The 18,931-nt window shown below is 43.3% G+C and overlaps 1 protein-coding gene across 1 annotated transcript in view; it reads left to right on the top strand.

The window, feature by feature from the left end:
• Nucleotides 1-1,131: 1,131 nt before the first annotated feature.
• The window catches only part of TIGAR (TP53 induced glycolysis regulatory phosphatase), a 28,288-nt gene continuing 10,488 nt past the window's right edge, over nt 1,132-18,931 (top strand). The window contains exons 1-3 of the mRNA XM_061205184.1: nt 1,132-1,271; nt 9,536-9,573; nt 13,097-13,218. Of these exons, the coding sequence (XP_061061167.1) occupies nt 1,240-1,271; nt 9,536-9,573; nt 13,097-13,218 (192 nt within the window). The 5' untranslated portion in view covers nt 1,132-1,239. The remainder of the gene's footprint in view (nt 1,272-9,535; nt 9,574-13,096; nt 13,219-18,931) is intronic.

Here is an 18,931-nt window from a genome sequence, read left to right as displayed (position 1 = left end):
TCAAGGCTAGATTTCTCATCTCTTAAGTGAAGATAACCTGTGGACCTCAGAGTTGTTCTGAGGGTCCCATCTTCTCTTATACAATTGGGGATTTAAGGAAACAAATGCATTATTAAATATGAGAATATAAGTAAAAATGCATGGAAGACAATTGTAAAGCTTACATGATTACACTCTACCTGTGTCATGGCTGAGTACTGTTATCCCATCTTACCTATCACGTAATGGAGGGTTAGAGAGGTTAAGTAACTGTCTCAAGGCCCTGAAGGCTGTTAAAGAGAAATTATTCACCAGATCCTCTTTAAAAACCGGCGGGGAAGACTTTACTCCAGACTACTGCGATGGGGGAGACAGACTGCATGCAACTCGGAACACAACAGGGACCAATGTAGATTTACAGCCAGGGGCCAGGGTGAAGGAGAGAACGGGAAAAAAGGACCAAGACGAACTTGGTGAGATATTGGGGGGTAGGGGGGCGGGTGGGATGAGGAACGTGATTAGAAATCGAGAGTGGAGGAAGAGGAGCTTGATTAGATACCAAGGGTGGGGGTGGGGGGCTCTCGATCGAGTGGCTTCGCAGGATTCTCTGGTAAAATCAGGCTCAGCAGGCCAAGCACGAGGCCTAGTCTACACGAGGGCTCCAAAGGACCAGACCAGAGTCTGCTCCCGGAGCGAGTCAGTCTAGGCGGAGTTGGGGGCTCAAGCCGGGCGAGTCTAAGCGCGCAGACCCTGCTGACCCTACACCCCCAACGTGCCGGGGGTTAACGCAAACCTCATAGGACCGAACGTGTCTGGGCGCTGTACACCCACGAAGCAGGACTGCTGGCTGCACTCCAGCCTCCAATCAGACCAACCCCAATCGGAGCGGCCACCCCTTAGCCTTTCGTAGGCCCCAGGACCGGGTTTCCCCGGGCACGCCCCGCCTCCCGGCCCGGGGCGGGGCCGCCGCACCTGCCGCGCACCAATCACGGGCCGGCGCGCAGGGGCGCACGCGCCACGGCCCTGGGCGGGGCCTCGCCGCGCGTCCGTCTCCGAGACCTGCCGGCCCCCGGCCGCCCTGATTGGCCGTTCGGGGGTGACGTGACGGCCGCCTCGGCCTATGGCAGCGGAGCCGGCCGGTGGCGGGGTGCGGAAGCGGCGGGGTGCGGCGAGCGCAGTGCCGGGCGGCTTGTGCGGAGTGCGGTGACTGTTCGGGCGGCGCGCGCGGCCTTTGCTTCGCTCTGTCCCGGCGCCGGCGGGATGACGCGCTTCGCTCTGACCGTGGTCCGGCAGTGAGTATGGCCGGCGCGGGCTGCCCTTTCCCCTCCGTGGAGTGTTGCGGGCTGGGCGGGGGGACCGAAGATCTGCACCCGCCCCGCCCTACCCGTCCCATTTGCTCCTCCGAGGCTCGGCCTGGCGATTTCTAGGTGTTTCCCTTGAGTTACCCCCTTCCGGCCCTCCTGCCCCAGCGACGCTGAGCGGGAAGCCAGGTGTCAGATGGCAGCGGTCCCGCGTTCGATGGGGACAGGGAGGTCGGGAGGAGTGAGTGTCAAGGGCCCCCGCCGCCGGGTGGCAGCTGAAGCGGAAGAGAGAGCCCTGTCGCCGCACCTCCTGGGCCCCGCGTTTGCCCCCGGCCGGTCCCCAGGGTCTGCAGAGTGACTGGTCCGGGGCCGACGTTTCCGCTGCAGGCTCTGCGCCGGCTCCATCCCTGTCCCCTCGGTCCCCTCGGCCCCCTCGGCCCCCCAGGCTTGTGTCTGAGATTCGCTTCTTCTCCGCAGACCTTCTGTCGCTGGGGGAGGACAGGGGGCCTCGCCCTGCCCTCAGCCGCCTGCATCGCCCCGAATAAATATGTTTATCATATAACGTTACAGGGAGCTAAATGCTGACAAGTCTTTATGTCTCTTCCTGTTTCCTTCTCGACTCTTCTTAGCCCGGTGTTAACGGGAGGTGAAATTCAGGGAGGTCAGGAGCACAGATTTTTCGAGAAAGATCGACGTAGGTTAGAATCTGGGCTGCAGCTAGGAGCCTTGTAACACGGGCTTCCTTTTACCGACTTAATCTCTACGACCTCAGTTTCCTGATTTATAAAATGGGGGTAGTGATAGGACCCACCCACTTCACTGGGTTAGTGTGATAATGAAATGTCAGAAAGGTGAAGAGTATAGCACAGTGGAGGGGGAGAAATATATCTGAGAATTAAATAACTTTTGTTTCTGTAAGGACAGATCTGATACAAATGCAGTGAGTCCTCCAATTTGTGTGTATGGTTAATGGGACCAGCATTCTGAGTGGGTGCTGTGTGTCAGCAGGTAACTAAGGGTTACAGGTAACTAAGATGCCGTTTTTGACATCGTGGAGCTTGTGGAGAGCAGCAATATGGTCTAACCTTGTCAAGCTGCCTTTAGCCCCTATCTTTTTTTGTCCTGTTCTTATAGGAAGATTATCTTGGCAACCATCTGAAGTTGTCCCGTTATGATTCACAGGATTTTAATGACTGAGCTAGAAATCGAGCTCCTCTCTCTCCACCCCACCCCTCTCCATTTTATAGAAGGCTTTATGACCATCGTGTGACCTTCTTAAGGTCATACAGCTAGTCAGTAGCAGAACAGGAATTAGGGTCTTGATTGCCCTTTCCTCTAAAGTTTCTGGATGCCTTGACCCAGTGCCTGGCATATAATTGCCACTCAGAAGTCGTAGAAAATCTGGGCAAAACCACCCCTTGAAAAACAAGATGATCCCTATTTAGTTTCTTAATAGACAATAGTTACATGAGTGCGGATTTTATCCCCTCCCTGCTTCTTAAAAAGGGCTTCATTTTTTAAATGGATTCCTCATAGAATTCCTATGAGGAATTAATTTAAAAATAAGTCTTAATAAATTAGTATGTGCCAGGCACTGTTGTAATTAAATTCTGACAGCAATCTGGTGAGGTGAAGACTGGCTTCTCAATTTGCAGGTGAGGAAACAGACACGGAGGGCATGTGACTTGCTTATTGTCACATGACAAGTTGGGGCAGTGGCGTTTAAACCAAGGCAGCAGGACTGCGGCCCATCCTCTTAACTATATACTATGCCCTTCTGCCTCCTATTTTACAGAGTTAAAACCTAGTGTTTGTAGGTTGCTTGAATATCATCAGCCATTTCAGAGGCTACTTTTTATTTCCTGTGATATAACCATGAAGAGTGATAAGAATTGTTTACTTTGCTCTGTTTTATTCATGGGAAAGTGCAAAGGAAGTGTTGAAATAATTGATAGGGTTAGTTTTCTCCTTCAGAGTTCTCAGAGCTAAAAATTGATGATTCTTTCAGGAAAAGAAACAATTTCAAACTTGATTGATAATCACCAGAGTTCAATGTAATGACTGTTACTGGAATCAGCAAGATTGAATCGTTGAGCATAATATTGGGAATTTACCTTGAGTTTTCTATTACCTGACTCTGTCAAATGCTTTGAAACTGAGAGCATGATCAGTGTGTTTTAAGAGTTGGATAATTTTTGGATAATGCAAGAAAACTTTTTAAATGCAGTTTCTTTAAGTTCAACCAAATCCTTTATGAATCTGTGCTGTTACCATCTGTGTGTTGATCTTCATCATCATACTTGAAAGGGAGAGTGCCAGTTGTATCATTTTTGGAACAGAATACCCCACCTTTCAAACTTCCAGTCTACTAATCTGATTGAGCTGTAGCTTCTGGTGGCCTTAGAGCAGCATGGTTGAAAACCCCAGTATATGCAGGTCGGCACTGCCATCACCCACACGGCACATCGAAGGCCCTAGTTCCCTTGAAAGGTTCTTTGTAGGAGTTTGCAGTTGGTTGCCTGCAAAACCATCCCATTTCACTTCCATTTTTATAGCTAGCTCTTTAAACATTTTACAAACTAAATTTTCTTTACTTTTAACTACTTAAAAATGATGAATCAGTGTAGGTATTGACAGCAGAACTGATTGGTTTTTCTGACTCTGCCTCTGTCGGCACTTAGTCTTCTTGAACGCTAGTCATTGTTCTGTGTGTTAATAAAGCAGGCCAAGTGAATATTGGATCATCTGTAAACTTTTATCAAGATGCATGTAATTGTTATGTTACTGTGATATTTGTTTTCTGGGAGTAGGGTTGATTAACTGGGAGAGCCTATGCAACTAGGCCTCATCTACATATAGACAAACATATATCATGAATTGAGTATTTTACATTTTTGCCCTCAGACCATCCAGTGAAACTCTCCATGTTACTAGCGCTTGAAATCTTCTATGTTTTCAAATTATTAATTCATTTTCAAATGAATTAATTGGTGTGGAGGAATTAGGATAAAGCTGTATATTCATGATTAAATATCAGGTGAGTACACTCCATTCCTGTGTACACCAAAGTATATCTATTTTGAAAACTTGCCCCAAATATATACTGACTTCCCATGATTTGTCTCTGCTGCAGCAAACCGAGTACTGGTCCGTGGAATTTGAATTATTTAAAAGGATGTGATTGGGAAATTAAGCTTTCTATATGATTTCTAGAGAAACGCTATAGAATACAAACCAGAACTAACAAAATAACATGTCTTTTTAAGGGAAGAACAGCATGATAATCCACAAAATAAATGGTGCATATTTGTAGGCCTTTAAATGGCCGGTCATAAGACTTGACTTCTTGGCCTAAGTGTTTGCGTTCTCGCAGAGTCGGGTGTCTGTCTTGGAACTGAATCACACTGCAGGTTTTGAAAATGAGTGCTATTATTCCTGACTCCTTTAAAATATATTCCTCTGACCTTTCCACTCCCCTTACCTTCCCTGCCACTGCTACAAGCCAAGCTTTGGTTAGGGAAGTAGCTTAATAGTAAACCTATTTTAGCCACCCACTTTTCTTTCCCACTCCCCATACAAACTAAACAGTTGCTTCAAGGATTTGTACAGACCTCTCGAAAAAGCTGATAAAAGCTGTAAGGCTAAATATTTGTGCACGTTTTTGGAAAAAAATTCTCTTTCTAGATTCTTACACTATAATGTTTATAAAGTGATTTGAAAGCAAAAAATACCCAGTAGAACACTAGTGATTATTAATAATGCACTAATGTCTGCAGCAGTCTCTACTGGCTTATAGCTAAAGGAAATATTTTATTATATTATAGCTATTTTTTCTCCTTTCGCTGAAATTGGTGAGATGCTGGGGCAGTACTGTTACAAATTATCAAAGTACTGGGATTCTGTTTTTTAATAGGATGACATTTTGATGATATAATGTTTTATTCTGAATCCTTGATCAAATCAGCTATTGGGATTAAGTTAAAATCTTGAGCTACCTTTTCAGTAAGCATACAAAAAGTTATCATCTTGGCAAATCATTTGTGTGATTTGTAAAGACCTGGTCTGGCGTAATTATTAAATTTCTTCTCACCCTTGATTTTAAATTTGTACAATGAGCGAGACAGCTTGTGATGCACAGTAAGTGGGCAAAACCTTCTGAGGTTCCCGTATAAAAGTAAATATGGGATTGGGGGTCAGGGAGGCGTTCTTTGAATTTTGCTGGTAATTGAATTGGCTACAAAGCCATCGTCTAAAGAGGACGTCACTCATACAGAAGTGAAGCACAGCCCTTTTATTCTTGGTCTCAGCAAGACTGTGAGGCTGAGACAGACAGGAAGTGGATCCAGTGTTTGGGAACTGTTTTCTGTATGAGAAGCAATGCCTTCCCCATCACTTCCCTGGATGCTTTGTTCATCTGAACCGCAGAGCTTAATCTCTTTCATATCCATTTCATATGATTCTGAATGGGTTTTGGAATGCTACAACACATCTTTTATTAATACTCACCTCAAGAATGATAATACTGGCAAGTGAGTGGCTAGTAGTGCTGTGTAATTTCACTCACTTGTCGTATATTTTTTAAGCCACTGCGTCCACATGTTTAGAAATCAGAACAGTTCTCCTGAGTCTTCTGTCCTCTCACCCTGCAGGTGACCACAGCCTCTGCGTCCTCCCGGCATCTCTCGTGCAGATGCAAACATTTACTCTTGTGTCCCGCCTTTCTTTTTCTTTCTATTTTTTAAAATTATTTTTGGCTGCGTTGGGTCTTTGTTGCAGTGCTCGGGCTTCTCCTCGCGGTGGCTTCTCTTGTTACGGAGCACGGGCTCTAGGCGCGCAGGCTTCAGTAGTTGTGGCACAAGGGCTCAGTAGTTGTGGCTCGCGGGCTCTAGAGCACAGGCTCAGTAGTTGTGGCGCACGGGCTTAGTTGCTCCGCGGCATGTGGGATCTTCCCGGACCAGGGCTCGAACCTGTGTCCCCTGCATTGGCAGGCGGATTCTTAACCACTGCGCCACCAGGGAAGTCCCTGTCCTGCCTTTCTAAAAAGCTAGCAATCTTTGTATATTATTCTGTACCTTGCTTTTTCTGCTGAATATGTCTTGGTGATTTTTCCATCTCTACATAAATCAATCTCCAGCAGACACAGCCTCATTGAATTCCATCAGGTAGATATCCCACTGTTTATTTGTTAAAGTAACAGGTTCCCTGCTAAAGGGAATTTAGGTTATTTACCATCTTTTGCTGTTAGAAATATACTGTAGCAAATATTCTTTTAAATCTAGATGAATGCAAGCATTTCCAGTAATAGGGCTGCTGGATCAAAGGGTAAACAGACTTGTCATTTTGGTGGATATTTCCAGATGACCCTCCATCCAAAGAGCATGTACACTGAGGTTCTGTTATTTCCCAGGATTTTCTCCAGGTACCAGGCATGTTAGGGTGATGCAGCCTCTGGCCGTGCCTTTTAAGGAACTGGGGCCAGGATAGATGCATGACTACAAAAGTTAACTAGCGTAGTACAGAAGGTAACTAACTACAGTAGTGCCGGGAAAAATGGGAGCACAGAGCTGGGGTGGTTAAATGGGATGGGGCGGTAGGGAATGGTGCCGGAGAGGGAAGGCTACTTCAAGGAGCCATCTGGCTGTGTTGGGTCTTGAAGAATGAGAACACTTTGGCCAGGTCCAGCGGTCTCTGTTTTCATAAGACCCCTAGGGGATTCTGAGACACACTCAAGTTTGAGAACCTGTGCTCTAGGTGAGGTTGAAAAACAACTGTTTTTATAAACGAGGGGCAAGGTTCCAGGCAGAGACCTGAGTTTGTGATTCTGACTAAGGTCTGATGGCATTCCTTTCTGGATCTGAGTGAATCAATCCCACGTGAGATATTTTTCTTTTTAAACTAGTGCTTCACATAAAAAACAAAGCAGGAGTGATGAGCCTTCATGGTAATCAGGGAAATACCAATTAAAGTCAAGGTGAGGTAAAGTGTTCAGGTGCCATTTGGGCACAAATTGAAAGCTGTCAGATGATGGTGAAGACGTGGAACACTGCAGAGTGGTAGCGATTGGTGTAACCGCTTTGGCGTTAGCGAATAAGCTGGATGCGCCATGGCCCCGCAGTTCTAGTGCTGGGTGTAGGTCACTAGGCAGGGCTCAACAAACCCCTGAGAGTGAATAGTTTAGGCTTTGCAGGCCACATGGTCTATCTGAACTGATCATTTCCACCATTAGAGTGTGAAAACAGTCATAAACAATAAATAGACGTATGGGTATGACTGTATTCCAACAAAACTTGGTTCACAGAAAGACTTGTTTACCAGTCCTTGAGTGGATCTCAAACATGAGCGTGCATCAGCATCACTTGGCGGTTTTATGAAAACAGACTGCGGGGCCGCCACCTCGGAGTTCCTGATGCAGTGTGTCTGGGGGCAGGTGGGGCCTGAGACACTGCATTTCCAGTGAGTTTCCAGGCAATGCCAGTGATGAAAGTCCAGGGACCATGCTTTTGAGAACCACTGCCCTAGAGAGCCTGCTGCGCTCTGAACAAACCTGTTCAAGGCAGTGCAGCCCGGAACTGGAAACAGTCTAAGTGTCTATCCCAGGGGACCACGTACTACATTGTAGTAAATGCTTACAGTGGAGTTTACGCAGTAAAAACGAGAATCAAGTACGGCCACACTCAGCAGCATTGGTGTATCTCCCAAAATGTTGAACAAAAGAAGCAACACACAAAACCACATAGAGTAAGAAGCAAGTCATTGTAAAGTTCAACAACAGGCGAACTAATCTATGCTGCACATGGGCAGGAAAGCGAAGAGGAAAGGTGAGCACTTGCGCAGGCAAAGGTCCTGGCAGGGGATCCACTGGGGAGGGAGGACATTGTGATGGACAGGGACGGGGTCCTGCACCCACTGGGGAGGAGGGACATCGTGATGGACAGGGACGGGGTCCTGGAGGCTGGCAGTGATCTGTTAACTTGGGTGGTGTAACGTGGCTGCTGGCTTTATCATTATATTTTTTACTATTTATTTCATAATTTTTAAAAGATTAAAAATGCATTAAGTCTTTGATATCTATATAGTCTGTCCAAAAATGACTTATAAATACAACTACTGAGTGCTTCCTAAAGCTAAGCAGTGTTCTGGATGCTTTACCTGTGTTCACCCAATCATCCCAAGAATCTTGTGAGGTTGGGACCATTTATTATCCCCATTTTACAGATGAGGAAGCTGAGGCATTGAGCTTAACCCAGCTGGTGAGTGTAGCACCAGGAGCAGTCTTGTTCCTGGGCCCGATAGATGGCAGCGAGGTTTCCCCTCACGGATTTTCACCTCTCACCGACATGGAAGGGTGTGGACGTGGGCTGTGGAGACAGTTGATTCCAGATGAGGCGATAACTGCATCTGAAGAGGCCTGTGGGGTGTTTCCCCCCACCGTTTCCAGTTCTCTGTCCAGTGTCCGCACAGCACACGCCAGCTCCCACCTCCAGGAGATGCCGGTCTCGAGCATCTCTGGGTTCAGTCTTATCACATTAAAAAGAGCTCGGAGAAGTGTCTGCGGGGTCCTCCCGGAGAGCTTTCTGTGTATTTGACGACTGCTTTCATTGTGGGTGCACTCCGTCATCTGGTCTGGTCCAGGTGCCCTCACCCGCACCTTTCCCCTCCAGCCTCAGTCCATTTGCTTTGCGACACCACTTGCCCCCATCGCTCTCCCGGTTGCTTCAGAATGGGTTGGGTTTGCTTCTGTAATTCCTCGGTGTTGCGAAGTGGAGCAGCTTGAGCGGCTCCAGGACTGAGGAGGCAGGGCCAGGGTCTGCAGGTCTGCGCTCCGCTCTCGGTCCCTCGCGCCTGTCCGCTCAGCCCAGCGGATGGACGGATGGACCAGCTGTCGTGTTTTGGTCCCGATGCCTGTGGGAGTAGTTTTGGTCAACATATTTAAGAAGATTATTTAACAAAAATTTTTTATACGTACATATACTACTTTTAAAATAGCATTTTCTACCTTTAGTTCACTTAAGATTGTTGATCTATACATTTTAATTTGGGGCAATTTGAAATTTTTAGCTTATCGATTAGGTACATAGAATAGATGATTGCAGATAGTAGTTTAGAATAAATTTTATCTTTACAGGTTAGATTCTGACGTATGTACAATATGCTGTCTTTACAAGTATCATTACCTTTTGTTGCTGATTTTTTTTTTTCTCATTTCAAAAATAACCTAATTTGGTAATAAAGGCTTTTTTCCCTCCTTGTTTTAGTGGAGAAACAAGACTTAACAAGGAGAAAATCCTTCAAGGTTGGTATGCTCTGACTCTTATTTTAGCTCTCTCTGTTAGTGTTAACGTGAAATATGGGTTAATCAGATCCGGTGGGGTAGGGTGGACCGGGGGCCGCTCTGGGCTGTGAACTGGGATTACGGAATTAAGTCATCATGGTCACAGAAATATGATCAGAGCAGATGGTAACCAAGAGAAGTAAGTGTCTTGAGTGAATTAGATGTAAAGAACAGTGCTCCAAATTGTTCGTGGGCAGCTTCAAAGCTGATTAAGGAGTTATACTGAGTCTAGTTGTCTTAAAATACATCTGCCGGGATTTTAAATGATTTCATATTTGGAAACAAAAATTTACTGGCTGGTGTAAATGGTATTTTTCTGCTAAGATAGTTATATTATTTTTAGTAGTAACAAGGAAATGGTTTAAAAAGAGAATTCCTGTTCTCACATGGGGTTGTTACTTTATTCTGAATAGACTCTTCCCTGCCCCCTGCCTTGTTCTGTTAATTTGGGTTCAGATCTTTTAATCTCCCTGTGATCCAGCTGGTCTGGCTTTTAAAGAATATCTTTCAGCTAGACATGCTATTTCTCTGCTTGGATTATACAAGCATTTAGTTTTATATTTTGGGGTTAGGGACATCTGGGGTTTGCAGAAGCTGATTTTCATACCCCGTGTGCTTGCCTCCCTCTTCTGGAAACCAGTCTGATAATTAAACGCACCTCTATTTCCCATTGACCTGGGCCCCACCCAGAGCATCCTCTAGGCTCACGTCCCGTACCACCTTGTCCGTGGGCCCTGCTCCTTTGTCTCATTTCATTCAAAGCTGACGGTAAAACATGAATAAAATTTTCATGTTCACACCTGTTTTGTAGGTCTGTTTTGTGCTTTCCTAACCTTGGAAGTTAGATGCTTAGTTGTTTAAGTTATAGCCTCCTTTTTATTTTTTTTAAAACCCTCAAGCCTTATATGTTTCTAAGTACCATTTTTTTGGTCACATACCTGCAGTTTTGATTTGTTGTAATCTGATAAGTATTCAGCACCAAGTATCTTAAATTTCCGTTATGATTTCTTCATTGACCCACGAGTTATTTAGAACTGTTTTTTAAATTTCCAAATGAGTGGGCTTTTGGGTTTTGTTCTTCATCTTTTGTGATTGACTTCCAGTGTAATTGCTTTGTGTTCTGACAATATTGTTTATTTGATAATACGTCTTTGAAATTGGTTAGCATGGTCAGTTTTTATAAACCTACTACTGTATGTTTGAGAAAAAATCTGTTTTCTAATTGTTGGGTGTGGAGTTCTATATCAGATACTTAACCTTGATTTTGTTGTTCAAATCTTCCATACTTTACTAATTTTGTAAATTTACTCATTTGCCTGTATGACCTAAGGGTCAATTTTTGAGTGAGATATGTTGGATTTCCCACTGTGATGGCCAGCTTATCCTTTAACACCTGAAGTTCTGTCAACTTGTGCTTTATGTGTTCTGCTTTTATACAGCTTAGAGGCTAATTTATTAGGCACATGCAAGTTTTAAAATTGCTCTATCTTCCTGGTGAATGGGAACACTGATTGTTACTAGTGATCTTCACAATCCTTACTAAGACTTTTGTCATAAAGTCTGCATTTCTGAGAGTGATATGGCAACTCTGGCTGTTTGGGGTTGGGATTTGCCTGGTATATATTTTCCTATCCCTTTCCGTTCAACCCTGCTGTGTACTGATGTCCTAAGTGTTACCTTGTAAATGGTAGGCAGCTGATTCTGATTCTTTTTAAAAAAAAAAAAAATACAGTCTTTCTGTTAACTGGTGAGAGTGGTCTGTCCACATTGACTCTGGTTTCTGGTGTGTTTGGACTTTTCCTTTGTGGTTCTTTTCTCCCTTCTTATCTAGTCCTTTCCTTCTCACTCACCTTTACTTTTTAGGTGCCTGCTTTTCTTTTTCTTTTCTTTTCTTTATCCAACCCACTCTTACTTTCCCTACTGGCCTCGAAACAAGCCATCTCTATCCTTTTGATGGTTGCCTTTATATCTTTACCATTAGTGCCTAACAAAGCGTAAGAGAAATATCATCTCTCCTGAAAAATACAAAGTATGTGCTGCCGTTTAGTATCTCAGTCCTGTCCTTTTTTAACCATGCAATGTAGGCATTATTATTTAATTTGTTTCTTAGTGTTTGTTTAGGTTGACATCTGTATTTGCCAGTTTCTCTCCTCACCGTTTCTTTTGCGTCTCAGACCTTCATTCCTGAAACATCTTTTTTGAAAAGTCCCCTTGTGTAAATCAGCTTGTGGTAAAGATAGTTTCAGTCGATTCTATTGCAGACGATTCTGTTTTTATTCTCCTCAGTCTTTTTTAGTCCAGTCAGTTCTAGACTCACGTTCTCTTAGCTCTTGGGAGCTATTCATCTGCTGCTTTTTGGCTTCAGAAGTCTTCTCTCATCCAAATGGTGTCCCACGGTGGGTATCTGTCTTCCTCTGTAACTGCTTTCAAAGTCTTTGTGTTTTATTTTGGTATTCTACAGTTTCTCTTACTAAATCTAGGAAGGTACTTTTTTTTTTTTTTTTTTTAGTAATTTATCCTTCTTGGTGTACGTCGTGTTTCCTTCATCTGTAGTTTTATGTCTTCCCTCATTTCCGTTCTGCATTTTCTCTCTTGTCTTTCTGGAGTTCCCACTAGATGTACTTAGGAATCCTCGTCCTTTCTCCGTGTCTCTAACACATCTGTGATGTGCTCCATCTCCTCGTGTCTGTGCCGGGGGACAGCTTCAGCCCTGCCTTTGGGTTCATGAAGCTTCTCAGCTTAATGAATCTCCTTTTATCCACTGAGGGATTTTTTTTTTTCCCCTCCTCAGCAATTCCATTTTTCATTGTTAAAAGGTCTGTCTGGTTCTTTTGGAAAGCTATCTGGTTTTTGATCGCTTGTTGTCGCTTATTTTTGTGACTCAGTTTACAGTCTCTGCTGATTCACACGTCTGACGTATTAGTGGTTCCAAATCTGTTACTTGTTGTTTCTGCTGACTCTCATTCATGACAGGTTATTTTCCTGTGTGTTGAGTCATTGGCTGACCTGTTATTTGCTCTAAATCAGTAGAAGACTTGTTAGCCTTTATTGAGAATGACTTGCAATACTGAACGTTACTGAATTCAAACAATGGAGATAAAGAAGGAAAACTTTTCTAGGTGATGATTCGACTACCCAAATGCAGCAGCTGAGCTGAAAACGTAAGGTTGGGGGCAGCATTAATAAAACACGTGGTGAAGTGATGGGCGATGTGAGGGGGGAGAGCTTGGGACAGCCTCCCCATTACCCAGTTCTCGCCAGGCAAACATTCTTCTGGGAGATACAGAAGAGCCTTTACAGGATCCTAGCTTAATTTTGCTTGCTTTCAGTTCTCTGAAAAGTTACGTGGAAAAGTACCCAAGGAAATCTTTTAATAAAATATAGACAAATGCTCTTTATATTCTCTTAGGTGTGATTTTTATTGCATCCCATATATATATATACATCTATCTGAATGTTACTGTTCTTTCTCTTAATACCACAGGACAAGGAATAGATGAGCCTCTTTCAGAAACTGGATTTAAACAAGCAGCTGCTGCTGGTATATTTCTTAATAACGTGAAGTTTACTCACATTTTCTCCAGTGACCTCATGAGGACAAAGCAGGTGAGCTTAGAGTCAAGGCTGAGGCTGATGAGTCAAAAGTCTCAGCAGTTGTAACCTTGAAACATTTGCTGCCAGAGTCCGCAGGGAATTAACTCGCACAAGACATCACCCCCAGCCCTCCTCTCCCTGACAGAACTTACTTCTTTTCCCTTCATTTTACTTTTGTGCTTTGTTTTATTGTGGTAATTTTTAAGTTAGAGTAGCTTGGGGAAAATGTCTAACAAAAGGCCTATAAAAAGGCACAGAAGGTGTCGTGAGAGAGAGCCAGTGGAAACACCACAGAGATGTCAGATTTTAGAATCCAGATACAGTTTGAAAAACAACTATGTTACTCTAAAGAAATAAAAGACGTGTGAAATATCTTTAAGGAACAGATTACTATAAAAATGATCCCAGAGATTTAAGAAAGAACCAAATCAACTTCTAAAAGCTCGGTGGAAGGAGACTTTTGTGGCAACCGTGGGGGAATAACAGGGTTGGAATGTAGCCTCCCCCCATAAACAACTAACAAACAGGACAAAATCTGTGAAGCAACTGTTTTCAGACATTGGACTCCAGGCAGCGTGGGCTGCGATCCCCAAATGAAGTGAAACAAAACAGGTGAGCCCTCGATCGTCCTGGTTTTCCGGCTGAAGCAATTCCCAGACTCTGGCAGAAGAAGCCAAATAGAGGACAGTGGTCTCAGTGATTGAGGGGACAAAGCTTGGAATTTGGGGAGTTTAAGTAACTAAAATTTGTGGGGAAGAGTGCTGGAGAGAGAGCTGCACAGAGAAAACTCTATAGACATATGTGTAGGGATCCCCGTGATTCTTTGTTGGACGGTTGGTTAGTCTGCACACGTGTGGCTGAAACTGCACGAGGGCAGGAAACACGGCTTCGGGCGGGAGGCAAAAGGTCACTGGCGGGCGGTCATCCACTCGGTTCCTGGGGCTCACACAGGGTGGGGAGTCAGAATTCCCACCAGCACAAGTGGAGGCTTTGCTGGATACAGAGAGCATATTACACCTTAATAGTGAGGCTAAACTGTCCTCAGAGGAGCATGAGGTGAGAAGTAGGAGACAGCAGAACCAAATTTCATCTTCTAGAGGTGAAAAATGCAGTATTCTGAAATGAAAATTTCATAGGGTGGGATTAACAGTAGGTTAGACACTGTAGAAGAAGACGTCAGTGAGCATGAAGACGTGGAAACTGAACATTCCAAAATTAACTGGAAAGAAAAAACACTAAGAAGGGAAAGTGAAGAGTCTCAGTGACGTGGAGGACAGTATCAAGCAGTGCAATATACATGTAGTTGAAGTCTCAGAAGAGAAGTGGGGAGAAGGGTGAGGGTGAGTATGAAAGTAAAAAGATAGATCTTGAAGAAATAATGACTCAGAAATCTCCAAATACATACCCAGTGAAAATACTTTCAAAAATTAAGGCAAAGTAAAGACTTTTTTTTTCAAGCACAAGTTGAGGGACCCGCACTTATATGGTCAGTTGTTTTCGTTTAGTCTTTTTGGTCAATTGGCTTTTGACACAGATGCCAAGGTAATTCCGTGGTCGAAACGGTGGTCTTTTCAATAAAGGGTGTTGAAACAATGGACCATCCATGCAGAAAAGCATGACATGTGATTCTTACCTCACACAGTCCACAAAAACTAACTTGCAGGTGTTCATAGAACAAACCTAAAAGCTAAATCTGTGAAAATTCTATAAGGAAACAGGGGAAAAATCTTTATAAAGGCATCTTGGAACAAAGCATAAACAAGACACACATTGGGAGAAAATTGTAAGCGTGTGTTACATGTATGTAATACATGTGTATATATCTGACACATATGTATGTATTATCAATATATAGCTCTTAGCTGTATAAATATATAAGATTCTTCCAACTCAGTAATTAGACAAATAGCCCACTTTAAAATAGGCAAAAGATTTGAATTTGACCAGCGCTTTACAAAGTGAGATATGGGGAAAGCCAGTAAACAGATGAGAAGGTGCTCAGCATAATTGATCGTGACAGAAATGCATATTAAAACCTCAGTAAGATACCATTACACAACGTGTGCATGGCTAAAATTAGAAAGATAAAGGATGTGGAACAACTAGAACTCAAGACGTTGCTGGTGAGAATGTAAAGTGGAACAGCTACTTTGGAAAACAGTTTGAAAGTTGAACATACACTAACTGTACGATCCAACAGTTTCAATCCCAGAAATTTATCCAAGAGAAGTAAGGATATATGTCCACACAAAGACTTGTACACAAATGTTTTATGACGACTTTATTTGTAATAGGCAGAGAGTGGAAACAACCCATGTGTTGATCAGTAGGTGAATGGATAAATGAACATGGTATATTCATACAGTGGAATACAACTCATCAGCAGCACAGAGGAGTCCCCAGAAGAGTATCTGAGCAAAAGAAGGCAGATGTGGAAGAGTGCAGACTGTGTGATTCCATTTACATGAGACTCTAGAACACATAAAGCAGGTAGTGTGGGCCGGGGGCCAGGAGTGGGAGGCATTGACTGGCAAGGGCACGAAGGAATCATTTCGGCTGATAGACTTCTTCTCTGTCTTGATTTTGGCGGTACTTAGATCTGTCACGACTCAGTGACCTGTACACTTGAAATAGACTTCAATAAAATTTACTTAAAATATGGAAAAAGTTGATCCAAAAATGAAAACCTCAGTGGCTGTACTAAATTATAGACTAGATATAGCTGAAATGGTCATTTGCTTATAGATAAATGTAAGATAGCAACTGAAGTGTAGCACAGTGTGATAAATAGATTAAAAATAAGACTAAGACAGAAGGATGTGATGAGAAGGTCTGTCGTCTTTCGAGAGGAAGTATCAGAGAGAATGGGAAAGAGGCAATATTCGAAGAGGTCACAGTTAATAAACTACAGAATTATTGAAAGATAGCAAAATATCAGATCCAGAAAGTGTAAAAAAATCCCGGTCAGAATTAAAAAAAGAAACCCACACATCTACACTTACAGCAATATTGCAAAACTCCAAAGACTACGAAGGAAAAAACATTATCCATTAAAGACCAATATTAGACTATCAACAAATATGTCAATATCAACAATAATTTGATGTGCTGAGAGATAATAAAGATTAATCTAGAGTTTTATACAGCAAAACATTTTCTAGAGAATAGGTGAAGTGAAGACATTTCAGACAAACAAGCTAGAAAGAAACTTTCAAAGGATAATTGAAGAAGGAAAGTAATTCCAGAAGAGATGTCTGAGATTCAGAAAAGAATAGTGAGCAAAAGAAATTGGTACAGGTATAGGTAAATATAAACAAATATTGACGATGTAAAACAGTGTCTGATTTTTGGAAGGGAGTTAAAAAACAAGGCAGACTATGGACTTTAATTATTTCTACCGTTTTGCAAATACAGTGTCTCTTGTCAGAGTAACCAGGTACACAATGAGAGAAGGAAACACGAACAAAAATTAGCAAAAACAAAAGGCAGCGGAAAGAGCCACAGGATTTATCCGGTATCTGGAGTTATCAGATGTAGCCTTTAAAATAATCACTGAATGCACAGATAAAAATGACATGGAGAATTTCAGCAGAGAACTGGAAATTATAAACAAGAACCAAATGCAAATTCTAGAACTGAAAAGATAACTGAAATTAATATTCAACGGATGGGTTTAAAACCAATTTAGACACACCTGAATGGAGAGCTAATGAACTAGAACCTTTTTCTGTAAAGGGCTAGTTAGTTAAATTTTAAGTTTTGTGGGCTGTATGGTCTGTGTCACAATTGTGAACTCTGCCGTTGTACTGTGAAAGCAGCCATAAATGATACATAAATGGCTGAGTTCTAATAAAATGTTATTTACGAAAACAAGCCATTTATTTATTTATTTATTGGCTGCGTTGGGTCTTTGTTGCTGCACCCTGGCTTTCTCTAGTTGTGGTGAGCAGGGGCTACTCTTGTTGCGGACCACGGGCTCTAGGCGCGCAGGCTTCAGTAGTTGTGGCACGCAGCCTCAGTAGTTGTGGTTCGCGGGCTCTAGAGCTTAGGCTCAGTAGTTGCGGCACACGGGCTTAGTTGGTCCGCGGCACGTGGGATCTTCCTGGACCAGAAATCGAGCCTGTGTCCCCTGCATTGGCAGGCGGATTCTTAACCACTGCGCCACTGGGGAAGTCCTACCACATCTTCTTTTTTTTTTTTGATGTGGACCATTTTTTAATTAATTAATTAATTAATTTATGGCTGTGTTGGGTCTTCGTTTCTGTGCGAGGGCTTTCTCCAGTTGCGGCGAGCGGGGGCCACTCTTCATCGCGGTGCACGGGCCTCTCACTGTCGCGGCATCTCTTGTTGCCGGGCCTCTCACTATCGCGGCCTCTCTTGTTGCGGAGCACAGGCTCCAGACACGCAGGCTCAGTAGTTGTGGCTCACGGGCCTAGTTGCTCCGCGGCATGTGGGATCTTCCCAGACCAGGGCTTGAACCCATGTCCCCTGCATTGGCAGGCGGATTCTCAACCACTGTGCCACCAGGGAAGCCCCTACCACATCTTCTTTATCCATTCATTTATCAGTGGGCACTCAGGTTGTTTCCATATCTTGGCTATTGCAAATAATGCTGCAATGAACATAAGGGTGTATGTAGCTTTTCAAATTAGTGTTTTTGTGTTATTTGGATAAATATTCAGAAGTGGGGGAGTTCCCTGGTGGCGTAGTGGTTAGGATTCCGGGCTTTCACTGCCATGGCCCAGGTTCAATCCCTGGTCAGGGAACTGAGATCCTGCAAGCCACATGGCACGACCAAAACAAAAACAAAAAACAAAAACTCAGAAGTGAAATAGCTGGGTGATATGGTAGTTTTATTCTTAATTTTTTGAGGAATCTCCATACTGTTTTCCATAGTGGCTACACCAATTTACAGTCCAACAGTGCACAAGTGTTCCATTTTCTCTCCAGTGTTTCTTATCTCTTGTCTTTGTGATGATAGCCATTCCAGCAGGTGTGAGGTGATAGCTCATGTAGTTTTAATTTGCATTTCCATAATAGTCATGTTGAACATCTTTTCATGTGCTTATTGGCCATCTGTGTGTCTTTGGAAAATGTCTAATCAGATGCTCTCCCATTTTTTAATGGGGTTGTTTGGGTTTTTATTGTAGTTGACTGGTGTGCATTCTTTATACAGTTGACCCTTGAACAGTGTGTGGCTTCGGGGCCCCCACCCTCCTTGCAGTCAAAAATCTGCATATAACTTTGCAGTCAGCCCTGTGTATCCACAGTTCCACATCTGAGGATCGTGTAATACTGTAGTATGTATTTTTAAAAATCCATGGATACATGGACCTGTGCAGTTCAAACCCATAGTCAAGGATCATCTGTATATTTTGGATATTAATCCCTTAGATATATGATTTGCAGTTATCTTCTGTCATTCAGTAGGTTGCTCTCTCATTTTGATGATGGTTTCCTTTGCTATGCAGAAGCTTTTTAGCTTAATGTAGTCCTACTTGTTTATTTTTGCTCCCTTGTCTTTAGAGTCAGATCTACAAAAACATCGCAAATACTAATGCCAATGAAGTTACTGCCTATGTTTTCTTCCAGGACCTTTATGGTTTCAGACCTTACATTCAAGTCTTTAATCCATTTTGGGTTAACTTTTGTGTCGGGTATAAGATAGTAGTGTAGTCTCTTCTTTTGCATGTAGCCACTTGGTTTTCCCAACACCATTTGCTGA

Source organism: Eubalaena glacialis, chromosome 11 (genome assembly GCF_028564815.1).
Source record: "Eubalaena glacialis isolate mEubGla1 chromosome 11, mEubGla1.1.hap2.+ XY, whole genome shotgun sequence".
NCBI classification, from domain to species: Eukaryota; Metazoa; Chordata; class Mammalia; order Artiodactyla; family Balaenidae; genus Eubalaena; species Eubalaena glacialis.
The sequence above is the reverse complement of the archived record's forward strand: the minus strand, read 5'-3'. Positions and strand labels throughout refer to the sequence as shown.